The sequence below is a fragment of the Rousettus aegyptiacus genome, unplaced genomic scaffold, assembly GCF_014176215.1.
Source record: "Rousettus aegyptiacus isolate mRouAeg1 unplaced genomic scaffold, mRouAeg1.p scaffold_m13_p_9, whole genome shotgun sequence".
NCBI classification, from domain to species: Eukaryota; Metazoa; Chordata; class Mammalia; order Chiroptera; family Pteropodidae; genus Rousettus; species Rousettus aegyptiacus.
Window position 1 is genome coordinate 21,881,953 of NW_023416312.1, and position 16,885 is coordinate 21,898,837.

The 16,885-nt window shown below is 36.9% G+C and overlaps 2 protein-coding genes across 2 annotated transcripts in view; both read left to right on the forward strand.

Moving 5' to 3' along the window:
• The window catches only part of LANCL3 (LanC like 3), an 83,729-nt gene extending 80,270 nt beyond the window's left edge, over positions 1 to 3,459 (forward strand). Inside the window, exon 5 of the mRNA XM_016132734.2 lies at positions 3,103 to 3,459. Within this exon, the coding sequence (XP_015988220.2) occupies positions 3,103 to 3,262 (160 nt within the window). The 3' untranslated portion in view covers positions 3,263 to 3,459. The remainder of the gene's footprint in view (positions 1 to 3,102) is intronic.
• A 9,910-nt stretch (positions 3,460 to 13,369) lies between these two features.
• Positions 13,370 to 16,885, forward strand: part of XK (X-linked Kx blood group) — a 48,704-nt gene continuing 45,188 nt past the window's right edge. The window contains exon 1 of the mRNA XM_016132731.2: positions 13,370 to 13,789. Coding sequence (XP_015988217.1) covers positions 13,545 to 13,789 — 245 coding nt within the window. The 5' untranslated portion in view covers positions 13,370 to 13,544. The remainder of the gene's footprint in view (positions 13,790 to 16,885) is intronic.

Consider the following 16,885-nt stretch of genomic DNA (forward strand, 5'->3'; position numbering starts at 1 on the left):
TCCTAGAAAGCCTGATAAAAAGGGTCAGAACAATCCCTTATTTTTCTGGCAGACCAGTCCTAGCTTACAGAGTCTTAGTTATAAGGCTCTTGGGTCCAAGGCCTTAATTTAGACAACTTAAATCTCTTACGGGTAGAGAATGGAAATTTACAGGTAATATCTGAATATTATTTGGGCATTGCATTTAATTGCTTAGAGTACTAAGATTTACACTTTATTATAATTCTAAATTAAATATGCTGTGGCCCAAAGTGGGGACATTTCCCTCAATTTGGCAATTCCTAAAACAATAATGTCAAATAATATGTACCTCTCTGGAATAAGCATTATTTGGTCATTGCCTATTATTCCTTTATCATACAATTGGGATTTATGGTTGCAGGAAAATATTTGACAACTTTTTCAGTTTCTTCTATGATTATTTAATTTTTCAGATTTTCTGTCTATTCTTGAATTAATTTTAGAAGTGAATTTAGTCCCATAAAAGCATTAAGCTCATATAGTTTTTCAAATTTTTGATGTAAAGCTCTAACAACATTTTAAATTTCCCATGTCTGTGATTATATGCCCTTTTGAATTCCTAATGTTTTTTTTTCCTTTTTGGTAAGACACTCCATCATTTTGTCTATATTGTTAATCCTTTCAAGGAACCGGCTTTTAGTTTTGTTTATTAATTCCTTTTTTCTCTTTTGCTCCCTAATTTATTATCTTCTGCCTTTATTTTGACTAGCCAATGTTCTTTCTCCTTTATTCTGTTATTTTATACAGTTTTTTAAAAAATGCTTAATTAGAATGACTTATATTTCTAATAAAAATAATAGTAATAAAAACTCATATCAATGAATTTTCCTCTCGGTTTAGTTTTGGTCATAATAGATTTTGATATGTAATGCTGTCAGTGTCTATAATTCTTTTTTAGCTCTATAATTACCATTCTGACTTCTATTTTGACAATTTTTTAGAAAAATAAATGTTAGTTTGAATTCTACCATTGGGTAGATTTTAGAAGCAATCATTTTAAGTTTAATATGGTATCATGTTATACAGGCCAGAATACAGTGAAACTGCTCCTCTTATATATTTCTGGTACTTGTAAATTGCTATATATTATTTAGAAATTATTTTGGAAAACACAAAAAATGCTATATTTTTTAAAGTAAAACAATGTAGGATACCAAATACAGACTAATTTCAACAATGTAATAAATCAAAGATTAGGGGAAAAAAAGGTTGGAAGAAGAGAGAGCAAAATTAACTGTAGATTTCTTTTAAAGTATGTTAGAATAATTGTCTCCATTTTACAAATATTCTGCTATGATAGGTTTATGTGAAATAATTAAATTTAGCATTTATTGAATGCTCGCTATGAGCTCAGAGCCTAATATATGGTATCTTTAATCTTTGCAGATAATTTTATGCAATCTGTAACTTCACCATTTTAAAGTCAGATTTAAAAAATTGCCAAAGGTCATATAATATGAAATGATCAGAGTTGGGTATCGCAACTCCAAAATTCTTCCTTTCTACTACACCAGGGAATTTACTTGAGAAAAGTATTACATCTCAGACTGAAATGTAGCATTTCCTTTGATTCTGAATGTAGGTAATAAGCCACAAGAGAGTTAGCAATAGCTGTGACTCTTATTACCAATAGAAGTCATAGATATTCGCATATGATCATATTACTCTTATCACAGATATTGCGAAATATTTGAATCCCATCATTACTTAGAAATGTCCAGTTATTAGACCCACTCCTAGATCTTGTTATTTCATGTTTTAATAAAGAATATATATATATATATAATTATTATTATTATTATTATATCACATATTTGGTTTTAAAATCTTTGCTAACTGTGCTTTAATATAATTAATTTCCTTGGGAGTCCTGTGTATTTTATTTTATGCATTTGAAGTCTTGTTTTATGAGATGAAGTCCAGACTGCCAAATGATCCATAGCACTACAAAGGTTGAGACTCCTTGAAGCTATACCACAAAGCTTCATTGTATAATTACAAACTTTGAATTAACTCTTAAGATGCATCATTTTTCCACTGTTTAAAATTTTGAATTCCATTTAGAAATTTTTGCATATTCAGGAAAACAGTTGATAGAAAAAGTGTACGAAAACAGAACTGCAGTATATTTCCTGCTGATTTATTTTAAGCTGCAATCAGTAATTCCAAGAACCCTTAAAAGACCAAATAAGTAATTACTCTTCATTAGATCCTCTGTGTATTAGCAGCCATCTAAATTTATGGTGGTATCAGCTGTCAGGCCTCATTAACTCATGGGCTCCAGCCTCTGAATCAATGATTATTTTTGTTGTTGATGGAACAAGGAGAGCAAGTCAGTAAAGAGATGATATAGGTGACAGCATTTTAAATGCTGTTAACTACGAAAAATGTTACTCATTTGAATAAGGTTTATTGCACATACTGGTAAAAGAAAAAATCTCTTTCACAGAGAATTTAGAGGCCAGTGATTTATTTTTAAGGCAGATGTCCTAAAAATAATCTATCTTGTAGCTGAGTTTGCTATTTGATGTCATGATTATAAAATGTGGCTTGGCTTTTCCCATTCATCTTATTCCTTTTTTTGCCCAAAGCACAGAATGTATAAAATCTTGCCCCTTTATTTTCACAGTCTCTACTCTCTGTCAGATATAAAGGAAACCGAGCTCCAAAATAATATGGCTGCAGTAAAACAGCATATTTACTTTTTTTAAAAGGAACAGTCATATATCAGCTTGCTTCTATTCAAAATAAACAAAAATATGGCTACTTATCTATCTTTTTACTTTTAATTATTGGATGGCAGAAGGAACGAGATCTTCAGAAAATACTAAACTGCTTTGCTTTGCAAACACTCAAAATAGTTGGATTTGCCTGCCAACATAATTTATTTTGAAACACACACAATTACATAATGGATCCTCTGTTTTTTTAATACAGAAAAAGTCTTTCTTAAAATATTATACAATTCTGGAAAGAAAATAATGCTAAAATTTTAACTTGGCAGAGAGAAGAAAGAAGCAACCCAAGGCCAATAATGTAGAAAACATTCATGTTAAAACTATTCATATTTTCTTCTTTTAGGTTTGCTGAATTTTTATTTACTGAGGAATTCAAGGCTGGTTCTCGAGTCCTTGAAAGTATATACAGCTTATATGAAGGCTTCTCCGGGACAGTGTGCTTTCTGATCGATCTGCTGCAGCCCAGTCAGGCTGAGTTCCCTCTCTTCAGCGTCTTTGTTTAGAAGGCTCCATCTCCTACTGTGGCTCTGAAGAAGGTCCCTGAGATTTTCCGAGTTTACCCAAGGCAGTTTCCATCCAAGCCACATTCAGTGGTGTCACAACCATGAGCCTTAACTTTGCTGCCAGAAGGAAGGGAGGAAGGGAGGAAGGAAGGAAGGAAGGAAGGAAGGAAGGAAGGAAGGAAGGAAGGAAGGAAGGAAGGAAGAAAGGAAGGAAGGAAGGAAAGAAGGGAGGAAGGGAGGGAGGGAAGGAGGGAAGGAGGAAGGGAGGGAGGGAAGGAGGGAGGAAGGGAGGAAGGGAGGGAGGAAGGAAGGAAGGGAGGGAGGGAGGAAGGAAGAGAAAGGAGGGAAGGAGGATGGGATGAGACAGGTGAAGGTAACATGATACCAGACTTAAGGAAGGACAGTCTGAGAACCTGCAAAATAAAGATATCATAACTCTTCTAAAAACCACAGAGATTCAACACTTAAGGGACTAGATCCGAAACCAGAAATCAGAGGAGAAAAGAGAGATCATCCATTTTTTCACTTAGGGCATAGAAAACAAAACTGAAATGTGGACTACGACAACAAATGCCAATACCTTTGTAATTGGAGAGAGAATTTAACCATTTGTGGGTGCCCCCCACACCTAAGTTCAGAAATAAAGGCAATTGAAAGCTAAAATAATTGCCCAGCTGAAAACCACTCAGAGGGATGAAGTGTCAGGTTGCCAAAGGACAAAAAAGTGAGCTCTTGGTTGTCCTATATCTTTACTTATTGCAATTCATGATCTTTACTGAGTGGAGAAATTTGCGTATGAATCTTTTATTATTGCCTGAGCATTAAAAAAAAATCATATCATAACTTGGTTTAAACCCTGACATTTCATTTCCTTAGGTGCTGAACATCTTTTTTCTGGTTGCTTTTTCTTTTTTAAAGCTCGATTAGAATAGTAAAATTCATAGGCTAGCAAATACTGTACCAAGTGTTGCTCTCAAATGTTCTTCTCAGCTTGAAGCATGAGCTGTTATTATCTCTGTCATTTTTTTAAATGCCTGTGTAATCCCTATGAAACTATTATCTAAAGTGTAAAATATACTCATGGTAAAAATCACTAAGCTCAAAGATCAGGGTAACCACTACAAAAGTGTGATGTTTCTGCCTTTGATGAAATACTGCGTCCCCTGGGACAGGCATACACTGGCTGATAAAGGGACTAGTGATTGTTAAAAGAAAGATATTCAGTTTTATACTGTTAGATTAAGAGATGAGTGAACTCCCTGGCTGATCACTTTATCTTTCAAGACACAGGCTCCACTAGAAATTGTCTACAATACCCACTGAGCCAAGTTGTCATATTAAATTCAACCCTGCTGTAAACACATAGAAATTGTAAAACTACTTCAAGTAAATGGTGGTTTGCAGAACACTGTCACTTTGATACTCAAAACACAAGTTTACCCCTTTCCTAGAACTTGGTCACTGGCAATTTCATGTTATCAGAGTGGAGGAGGAAATTGTGTACTGTATAAGATTTAACAGTTATCTAAATAGTCATTAAATATTAAATATATGTAAATATTTTACATCTATCCCCATGTAAATGAAAGCACTTATTTAATTCAGTGGTTCTTCTTTATTCGTAGATGAATTTTGGGAGGTGCTGGTGAATACTCTGTTGCCTAAAAATATTTCTGTGTGTGTTGGCAGTACACATGTGCTTGTGTGTATGTGTGTGTGTACATGTGTGTTGGCAGTATGCACGTGCCCATGTGCTTGTGTGTGTGTGTGTCCTCTTTTTTCTGGGTAGAAAATCTCTGGCATTCATAGGATTCTCAAAGAATCTGTGACTAAAGGAATAAAGGAAGGTAAGAAGCACCATTGTATATTTTATGATTGTTTACATTTGCACTCATCTGAACAAACTAGGACAAAATGGTTTTGAAAAACATGTACCTTTTAAGCTTATCGCTTTATTTTCATATCCTCAGATATAAATACATAAAAGTGGCCTCAATTGTTTATCTTTGAAAATACTCAGGTTGGGGCAATAGCACATAAATAATAGCTTTCAGATGACTCCCAAAGTTGGGTTCTGGAAGTTCATTCATTAATCATCAAGGATCTCTCAGAAAACCTTAAGGCAAAATGCCTTCTACAAAGTAGTCTCCTCTTGAAATGATAGTGGTACCTGCTTTTCACTATCTAGCTTTAAGTTCATTTCATTTGACCCCTTTAGGCTGAAGAGAATAAGTATCTGATAGACAGGGTCTTATGGAACACATGCTTTTTTCATCATCTAGCAAGCCTTTGAGGTGATTTAGATAATTGATCCAAAGTCTCAATGCTAGAAGGAGGAAGAATGAGAATTCAAACCCAGGTTTCACTTCTGAAGTATATTTATTCAGTATTCTAGACTAGAATCTGGGGATATAGCAGTGAACAAAATACCCCCGGAAGTTACCTTCTGTTTATGTTTGTTGATACTCCCACCAATCGTCCTTGAGACCTAAAACCTAAAGCACTAAGAAGTGATAATCTAGCTCAATATATCAGTTCCATTTCTAGGAACTTCAGAAAAACTGGACTCATTGTTGCACTGACCATTGCGAAAAGGCAACCCTTTTGTGTGTCGAATCCAAACAAAGGCCATGTTTGAGTGTGTCTTTATTAATTCACACCTTGGTGAATTAGAAACCAAGATAAGCTTGTTTAGCACTTAAAAATGTACGTTTTCAGTTTCCCGGAAGAGTAGAATTATAGATTTAGGAAGATACTCTTCTATCTTATCCTCCCAAAAAGGTGGAAAATATACCCCTGTGTTACTATAGAAAAGTTTGGCATATCAATTCTTATTTAATTAACCAATTGTTCCCTTCTCTGGAGTAGCATTATTTTTTGAATAGTGCTTAATTAAGCATGTTGCCTCCTGAAGGCAAACTACCACCACTAGTTTAACTTTAATATTATCTGCTATGTGTGGCATAAACAATTATAAACCCTGAAGATAATGGTGGAAATATTTGAGGATAAATTGAAAGAATCTCTCAACAGTGGGGAGACTGCATTATGTTTGAAAACAGCAAGATTTGGGACATATTACAACTCCGTATTTTGATTCCCTAACAGAATTATGTATGTTTTCTTCCACACATACCCTAAAATGTTAAATATCTTTATTTTGCCCAATCCCCTTTCAGTCATCAGTTTTTGCTTTTTTGTTCCATTTGTAACCTAATAAGTGAGAACAGAGCTGACAGCATGTATTCCCCTGTGATTCTTCAAGTAACTGACCATACTATTAAGATAATAGTATTCACTTTCTGATAACTTGAGAAACAGAATAATTATTTTGGTCTATGCTAGATTGGAAATCTTCCAAGGCAATTTATATTTCCAACTTTCTTTGACACACTAACATTTTAATCAAGGTAGTACTCATATTGTTTCAATTTCTGTAGAGAGGAAATCTCAATAATTTTAATGCAATGAACATAAGTTTGTGATTTATAACCATATTAAAGAAACACATTATTGAAAGGAAAAGCATTAGTAATGCAAAGAGCCCTGCCTTGGAAATCTTAAGGCTTTCTGCCACTTCCATGGGCCACTATAACAACAACAATAGTAATAATCACCCTCTCTACTTCACAGGGTTGTCATGAAGGTTGTCAATGATAAAATGTATATAAAAAAGTTTTGTAATATGCAGATCCTTTATATATTTAAAAGGGAAGCTGTATTTTAAGTACCTATTACATGCATAAAAAATTATGGTCAATTATGACTTCAAATAAGCATTTCAGCCAAATGGAATCTCCACATATGGATGCAGTGCTTGGGGTCTGGATCACTTGATAGGTAAAAACAAAGTGTATGCTCTTTGTTCTAGAACCAATCTTGACTGTAGCATTTATGCCTCAGAAGGTTCTGATTCACTGGGGCTTAGTACATAGAAATAGGCTGGTTTAGCTCACAAGCTCCTTTAAAGGCAAATATTACTTTTGCTTGCTGGAAACAAAGGATTACAGTGCCGGTAATGCAAGAAAAGGTGTTGGCAGACTAGATCTGCAGAACAAAAATGAACTGGGAAATAAAGTATTTTTGGTTGAGTTTGGTCTGCACTTTATTTAATTCAGGTCTCAGCACTGCATGACCTATAGTGATAGAAATACAGTCACAATTGCATATAAGGCCTTCCTTCCGGAACATGGGTTTATTAAACACTGTCCCAAATTAATAGCTAAATGAGTGAGCCTCAGATTCTCCAAAGCCATGTGACCTTGGCATAAACTTGGCGAGGAAAGCAAATGAGAAGGCAGGCAGAAGGATAGGTAGGAGAAAGCTTGCTGCAGCTCAGCATCTCAGCGTGAGTTATAGATGCCTATTTAATGGATTTTATTGCCTCCTGAGACATCTAATCCTTCCTCCCATTTCAGCAACTTCTCGTCCCCCTCCTATTTATTTATTTTTCTCCTGTTTAAATAGAACATTCTGAAATGGTTTTTCCTATGTCTGCTTAATCATGTGACCTTTTGCCTAGGAGGGAAGATTTTCTTATCTCTTCCATCCATGTCAGTTTGTATCTAAGAGCTACAAGCTCAATAAGGCTGGACAGAAGGGCTGATCTCAAGGTCAGCAGTAGGAGTTGGGCCCATTCTGCAGTTAGATCACAGATATAGGACAACCTAGCCCAAGTATAGCTGGACGTGGAATGGCAGCTGCATTTATCCTGCTTCTCCTCCATAAAGAAACCTGGCCATTTTATTTGTGTTATTGTGAAAAAAAAAAGTTGATGATAACATTAAATATCTGTGCCTCGCATTATCATAAATCTCTTACTGGGGGTCCCCTCCTGGTTTCTTAAATTGAAAGTGCTAATAAATTGAGGCCTGATGGATGATGCCTTTGGGGTTTAAAAAAAATACGTGTTTTTATTAAAGTATTGAACCTTGTCATTCTCACCTAGACTCTTCTACAAATGGCAGTCTTATCTGCAGAATTTTCTGCATCTTCTTTTGCCTTTGTGTACCTTTTACCTCTCGGAACTGAATTTGAAGAATTATTTAAAATGAAAAGCAAATCATCCATATTTTGAGGTTTTCTGTGGGGGTTTGTTGGTGAGCAGAATGGTTAAAAGAACAGACTATCCTTTTTCTTTCTCTCTCCTTTCTCCTCCCTGCACAATTTGGAGGAAGGAGAGGGAAAGAGGGAGGAAAGACACATGAGGCTTGACTGTAGGACTGTGAAAACAGTTTGCAAGGACTTCCTATTTGTTTCCCCTATAGTTTTCCTTAGTCCCTATAGGAAGTAGTTTGTGTGGGTTGGGGAGAGGCTGACTGACTTAGGGAGAGTCACTATCACATATGAAACAAAACCCAACATTTTGCTATGAGATGTTTGAGTGAACCAATATATGCAAACATACATTGATTAATGAATAGGTCTTCATTGTGTTAACTGCTTTCTAATAAATTAGTACATAGTTAATGAGGGCCCTAGTTACACTTCTGGTTATCTTAAGCATTCATTTTCATTAAAACTTCTGCCAGGTTAAAGCCATCTGCAGAAGGTTGCAGATGTGAGTTTCACAAATTCACAGAGCTGCAAATGTGAACCACGTATGTACTTTTAATTTTTTAGAGGCCACATTAAAAAAGTGAAGACAAAAAAGTGAAATTAATTTTAATAATGTATTTGATTTATCTCAGTATATCTAAAATATTATCATTTCAACATGTAATAAATATAAAATTCTTGAGATAGTTTACATTTTTTTTTGTACTGAGTATTCAAAATCCGGCATGTATTTTACACTTATTGCACATCTCAAATCAAACTAGTCACATTTCAAGTACTCAGGAGCCATGCGTAGCTTGGATACTATATTGGAGAGTGCAGGGCTAGCATCCCACTGCTATTTCACAGTAGTGATAAGGTCTTCCTACAGCTTAGGTATGTTTTTGTTGTTACAAGAGAAAATGGCAACAAAACACTGCCTGTTATTTGATTACCGTGGTGTTTCCCCAAATGCAGAACACTATTACCAAGAGCTACCCTGTGGAAAAATAGATTTTGTGTTTAAATAAATTTAAAAAGTTCTATTCTTTTACCCCCTTTTAGAGATTTACATGGTGGATTAACATATCAGACTCTGAGCAAACTCTAAAGAAACCTCTTGAGCTCTGTGTAAGGTTCAATCTCCTGATTGTCACTGTTGCCCAGCTACCACTATAAAAAAAACATAGTCTGGCATGATACATTTATAGTTTGCTTACTTGTTTTTTTTCTACAGAGGAGTTTAAACATCCCTTCCCTCACCCCACCCTCAGGCCCATTAAAGATATAAAACAATGGTTCTGTCCTAGAGTATTCATACCTACTAATTATTTTGCCCTCACAGAGACCTGAAATCATACTTTACTACCCTTTTGGGGACAAAATTCTGGAAATTGCCACAAGTGTCTCTATGTAAGAAAAACTTTGTGTCTCCCCCTTCTCCGCTCTTTCGGGAGCCTACCTCTACTTATTCTTTGTATTGAGAATCACCCAAAAGCCAAGATATATCTTCTTGTTCTGCAACTATCTACTAAATTGAAACTAGCAGATGGGTTTAATGTCTTACACATGGACATAAATCTTCAGAAAGTACCTAAATACACACCTTCCTCTCATTCTTTCAGAGATAATGGGCACTCTAAAAAGATGGAGGGGGGGAGAAATACCTGGAGTGTATACATATGTGTAAACACAGAATACAATTACTTTAGTAGAGTAATACCGTTCCGGCTGATGGTTTTTGTACTTTGCGTATGGTGTTAATTTTCATGCTTTAATGTGTACTGTTTTTGTAAAGTATGTAAAGTAGCTGTGACTTATCTATCAGTTTAAAGAAGATATAGATTATACTTGACAACTGTCAATCTTTAGCAAATGATCTTTTTGCCTTTGTTTTAGTTGGATCTCCGATACTGCCCCCATAAGTTTTGTTTTATGATCTGGGTTTATGCGGCAATTACCAATTAAAAGTAACTTCTGTCACTGAATTTGGTCCAAGTTGACTGTAGTAACCTTTATATGTGGATGTATTCAAGTAAGAAGATTGGTTTAAATTATCAGTTTGTCTATTTTTTAGGACTTTAGTATTTAAATATTAGAGATGTCTTCTGAAGATTGTAGCAGCAGTAGAATACCTTTGCTTTTGAAAATGCAGTTTACCATGAGTTTTATACAGACTGTCCAGGAGTGAGAGTGGGACATTCTAAGTGCAAAAGTTTGATTTTAGAATCTGTACTATAAGGAAGAGCAGCCCATTCTCTAAAAATGGTCTATCCCAATTTTGAACATCTGAAGGAGTTCCACTTGAAGAGGAAGTCTGAATTTTAATCTAGTGGATTGAATGGCGCTAAATTAACATTTTAAAAATGGATTTTGTAGAATTCAATTATTAGGGGAAACACTTTGCAAAGCCATAAACAGGAATAGTCAAGCACCACATGTTAGTTTCAGAATGTGTATTTCCCAAGCAAATAGAATTTACTTCGCCAAAAAGATTTTTTTTGCACAATTTATAATACAGACATATGATTGTTTAACTAGAGAGATAAAGTTCACCTTCTTAATGATACATTTCACATTCGCTAATGCAACTCCTTAATTATTTGGGGGAATACAAAAGAATAATCTGTCAATAGAATATAATTGCTTATTTCTAATTAGATCTAAGAATGAATACATACTTTTATTTAAAGTACTATCGAATTTTGAAGAACTCAATAAATTAAGATGTAAAATTATATTCTTTGCAATAGATTTGTCTCAGCACAAATGCAGAGTAAAAAATAAAATTATGAAAAATACACCAAATAATAGAGATTAGTTGTTATTACTTTAAAATCCTACTAATGTCCATTAGCATTAAATCTGTAGGATATAACTAAAATTTTGAAAGTCTTGCACACAAGAGGCTTCTTTAAAAATGCCTTTTTGACAAAAAAAGATTCTGTTACCTCTTTATTATATTTCTTTAGGGGTACTATGAGGCACTTTCAAAGACATAGCTGTAGCAGTTAGGTCTAAATTTAGAGCAGATTATTCTGTCAGATACTTTACTATATCAAAATGTTGTAGTACTGTATTTTATAATAAAACCAAATTCTCAAGTATCCTGGTCTGTTACATATTATTATACAAAAAAAACCCACTTTCTATAAGTCTATTATTGTATACATAATATTTTCTAAAAAATAATGGATATTTCAGGGCTAGCATGAAAGTATAATACAATATGTGACATTAAATTGATCTTTAGTCAAAATCCATCTAAGTATTTGACAGGGAAATTAGCAATCACATTCTTAAATCTATACATTTTTCTCAAGGACAGAAAGGCAAATGATAATACATAAAGACATAGTCGCTGGGGCAAGTTAGTTGGTGTGCAGACTGAGAAGGATCAATTTGCAAATCTCATCAGATTGTAGCTTTGTTATTGGTTGTTCCTGGAGGGGAAAGAGCTGCATGCAGTCAGTTGATGCTGCCTCCTCTCCACCTGAGGGGTTTGCTCATAGCCACTGCATGGTATAATGAAATCTCTTTAGAAGCAGGATTGAGTTAGAAGCTTAGAGATGCACCTTACTGTTTTTAAAACTGCTGTTACAACATTCTAAATACTGATCTTTCCAAATGTGTTTTCTGTATTAGTTTTGTATTGTAGAAAATAATTTGCCATAAGCTGAACTCTTTAGTGTTTAAAATGATGTTATTGGCTTATCACCCCTCCCCCAGTTTATGCAGTCTACTTAATAATCTAAAAACTTGTGATAATCCTTTGCCTTAAAATAAAATCTAATGCTAAATACTGAGTGTGCTCTAATTAATAATTATAAGCTACAAATTATTTTTTTTCCTTAAAGCTTAAGACCATGTCAAATAAAATACTACAAAAATACTCTTGGAGAGTGTTGCTGCCTATTCTGTATTTGCGACTGTGTGTATCTTGATCCAGGATATGGTGGCCGGTTGGGTTCTATAAATAGATATTAGTAATCCTTTTAGCGAATGGGCCTGGTACCTCTCAGCTGTTGGCTGAATCCTCCCCTTAATCCTTATAAATAGATTTTCCCATGCCTCCTAAGAATGAAGAAAAACAGCCCTTCATATTCTTGCCCCTCACAATTTTTTTCTTGATATCTACTGAATCTTCACATTCTCTTTGTGTTGACATCATTTTCCTAAATAGAAAAAATGCCAGAGATACCTGCAGATTAGTGGAATCATCTAATTTCAGAACGGAAAGGGATCGTATCATTATTAAAGCCTAATCCTTTATGGAAGAGATTAAGATCTGAATTTTAGATTTAAAAGACATCTGCTCAAGCTCTGATGGGCAAAGTGGACTGAGCTCATCCTGATGTCCAGAATGTCACAAGTTCAGTGAGTCTTGGGGCTGGCACGCACCAGCAAATAGAGGTATGCCCTAGGCTAGAAAACCACTTCCTTATTAGGTCCTGATCTTTACCCTGCCTGAGTTAGTCAGTTATAGAGGAATAAATTTTGCAGAGTTTTTCTGGGAGAGATGACGTTGGCTCCTAAGGATTATGTCTGATGCTTTCACCTTTGGAAGTGATGCTTCAGACCATTGTATTTGGAAGGCTGAGGGGCATGTTACTTGGCCCAGTGAAAAGGTAAATCCTGGGTGCATGGCAATACACTTGTACTTTGAAAAGCATCTGTGAGGTCATGTTATTTTTAAATGATCGGAAATCCTGGCCCTTTGAGGAACTGGTCGTTCTCTAGGCCCAGAAAATAGAGCCTGGGCTGGAAAGGTGTCCAGACCCAAAGTCTGGGCCCCATTGGTTGCTGTTTTCCAAAGGAATGTGAACGTTTTCTAACACGAGTGCTCTAGGACCCAGCAGCTCCGCGCGGGGCCAGCAGGGCCACCAGAGGCTTTAGGGTTCCTGCGCGGGCTGCCGCAGGGTGCGGGTTCGCGGCCCGCCTGGGGACTGTCGCCGCAGAGACGCCGCGGACACTCTGGCGCGCGGGTGGCGCACGGAGCGTGTGGGCGTGTCTCAGCGGGGCCGCGCTCCCCGCCCCTCCGCCGCTGGGTCGGTCGACCCCAGGCCCAGCTCCAGCGCCTGGGCCCCGTGCCCTCGGCGGGCAGCGCAGAGCGCGGGAGCCGGCGGGGCTGGGCATGCCGGGAGCCCCTCAGGCCGCCGCCGCCGCCGCCGCCGCCGCCGCAACCGCCACTGCCGCCACAGCCGCCACAGCGTCTCCCAGGGGTGCGCGCCGCTGACGCGCGGAGATGAAATTCCCGGGCTCGGTACTGGCGTCCGTGTTTCTGTTCGTGGCCGAGACGACGGCGGCGCTGTACCTGAGCAGTACCTACCGATCGGGTGGGGACGGCATGTGGCAGGCACTGACGCTGCTTTTCTCGCTGCTGCCCTGTACACTGGTGCAGCTCACGCTCCTCTTCGTGCACCGCGACTTCAGCCGCGACCGGCCGCTCGTGCTGCTACTGCACCTGCTGCAGCTCGGACCCCTCTTCAGGTGCGTGCGGGTCCCCGGGCCCCAGGCCACAGACCCCGGCCGCCTTCCTCACCCGCCCTGGCTGAGGGGGCCAGCCTTCCGGGAGGGACAGGTGGCTGGACCCGGGGCCGGGCCCAGGCCGGCCCGCCCTATCCCTTAGCACCACCATTCCTGTCCCAGGAGTGCGACAGAATCCTAGGATAGAGGCAGTGAAGCTGGGCGCCGCGTTCCTGTTAGGTTCTTGACTATGAAATTGCCAACATTCAATGGAGATTGACCAACAACAAAGGCAATTTCATGTGGTTCTCCGTCCTAAAAGCCCAGCTTTCTCCGCGGTCAAATGGGCTCTGGCAGGGTTGGTTTGTGTCGTGACAAACCCTTGGGAAGTGTGTCCTAAGTCTCCGTTAAAGCAAAAGCGGGACATATAATTTATTAAACACATGGAGTTTACTGTGTGCCAGGCACTGTTCTGAGCTCTTTACAAATATTAATTTTTTCAGTTCTTATACATAACTTTAGAAATCCACGCATCAGTCTTTTGTATGTGAAAACAGACGTGGTTATAGAAATGTCTTCTGCCCTTGTCTGACTTATAAACCAGTACCTGAAGCTTGAACACAATGTGCCGTGAAAATATAAACCTCTTTGTTAAGAAGAGAAAAACTTATTTCTGGAAATTAATTTTTATTAACAAAAGAAATACAGGGTAATGAAGTATACTTTGGCTTATCCAAGGACCGTGAAGACAGTTTAAAATGTGTTATTTCGATATCTTTCAACTCTGTAAGAAAAGCAAAATAAAGGGTTTCTATCTGGATTAGAAATAAATTTATAATACCGAATTTTAGACACACGTGATAGAAGAATTGGAAGACATAGCAAGGCCAGAGAGGCACCTCAGCTGCAAGAAAATTTGGCTAGCCAGGGACCTTTCCTACCAGGAAATATCTCCCCACATCCACTTCCCCCTCACACACAAAGCACAAAGTCAAGTAGCGAGATAGGTTTTACAGAGCTGTATTATAAAACTTTGCACTTCATATTAATGATAGTCGGCCCAGCTGACAGAATACCAACTTGCAGTTTACATACAGTCAGGACAAACTTGGTGAACAAATTTTCCATAAGCTACAGAATTCTAGAAAGGATGAGAAACAGGTATACTCAGAGGAAGGTGCTGCTCAATGTCTTGAGAGCAAGGGAAGAGTTAGTTGGGGACAGAGAGGTGATGTGGCTAGAAAGAGAAGGAGAGGAAGAGAGTGAGGGGAAGTTTAAAAGTCTTGGAACCTTGAGCCATTTAGTGAGGAGAGAGATAATCCTCTCTGCCCCAGTAGGCCACAGCATCCCGATTATATTCCCGCTCAGTAAAATCAACGTGATCTGACTTTTGGCAAGGCACTCATCATTTTTTTTACCCCAACTGTGAAAACAAAATTCATTGCCGGTGATGTTTAAATAAAGTGACAGAAAGGAGAACAGACATTTCTCAAATGCTTCTTGCGCTAGATGTTTTGGTAGGTGTTTATGTGCCTCAGTTCATTGGATCTTCATCATGAGGTAGATGTTAATTGCCCCTCATTTTAGAGATGATGAAAATGAGACCCTAGACCATGTTCACAAGGCTTCTTAGAAATGGAGTTGAGTGAATTATGTTCCCTTACACTGTAAAAGAAGTCAGAGGAGTATGGAGTACATTTTATCAATAGTTCTTCTTAAGAAGAGTTGGTCATTTTGGCAAAATTTAAAAACACAACCTAAATAGCTAACCAGGTAAATTATAATATCCTATCATTTCTACCATTTAAACTGTTTCTAAATACTAAGAGTGACCTAAGACAAAGCTACTGATATAATATTATGTATAAAAACAAGATGGCACATGTAAACCTGAGCTCAAGGAAATATACCAAGTTGTTAAGAGTGGTAATTTCTGGATGGCGGAGTTATGGGTAGTTTTAATTTTCTCCTGAAAAATGTGGAAAAGTGCATCATTTTGTCCTTTGTTATAGATTTCTTTACGTTTTCAGTTTTTACAGTAAAATATTTTAACTTTATTAAAGAAAAAAGTTGATGCTTTGAAGAGAGAATTTCTCAGCTATATAAAAATTTTCAACACCATAAAAACATATTTCCAGAAAATTCTGAATGAGTCATTGGCTTCTTGGGGGAAAAACAAAACATAAAAACAAAGCAACAAACAACCCCTTTTCATCAACAAGGACTCTCTCCTTATAATGCAGCTGATTTATTTCAAGGAAATATTGGACTCATGATTTTAAAGCTGAGATACACAAAATGCAGTTCCAAGCCTCTTAGCTTCCAGATGAAAAGAAGCAATTTTATGTTGTGTATTAGCATGACTCCATATCTTATTGGAAGTTCTTCCTCCTGACTGATTCTTTTTGAACTATAAAACTTTACAGAAGGATCAACATTATTTCCACATACAAAGGAGAGTCATGGTATGTTTCTTACTATCCCCCACCACATCCCCCATTGATTGGATTTAGTAATAGTGTGAAATTGTTTTCGGAAAATTTAGTCCTATTTATTTTTGGGTGCATACTAACTAGCCCAACCCATATTCTTTGTTGGTGAGATGCTGTTTTCAAATTCATACAGTTAAAATGAATTATGTTACACCATAATGATTATGGGATAAATACTACACACTAGCCTCACTGCTTTTTTCCTATAGGGAGGCATCGGGAGAGCACCATATTTCATTTATATCAATCTTATATTTAAAACTGAAGTTGTAGTTTGTATGGTTGTTTCCTTATTAAGGCTGTTTGAATGATAAGAACATAGAATAATGTCTTGAATTTATTTTTTTCTACTTTAAAGACAATCTTTTTGTGAATGATAATAGATATTATGGAGAAAGAGGGAAAAGCACCTCTTGATAAGAAGAAAATTTATTTATCTTTTTTTACAATAATTTTAATTTTATAAATTAATCGAGAGAAGGAATAAATATAAATGAGTTACTAGTTTAGGGAATTTTCCTCCATTTTTAGTTACTAGCGTAATGAGGGAAAAAATGATACATTAAAATCTGAGTTTATAAAATAAAAGCTAAGAAGTTCCAGTAATGTTTTATAGAACATTGTAAAA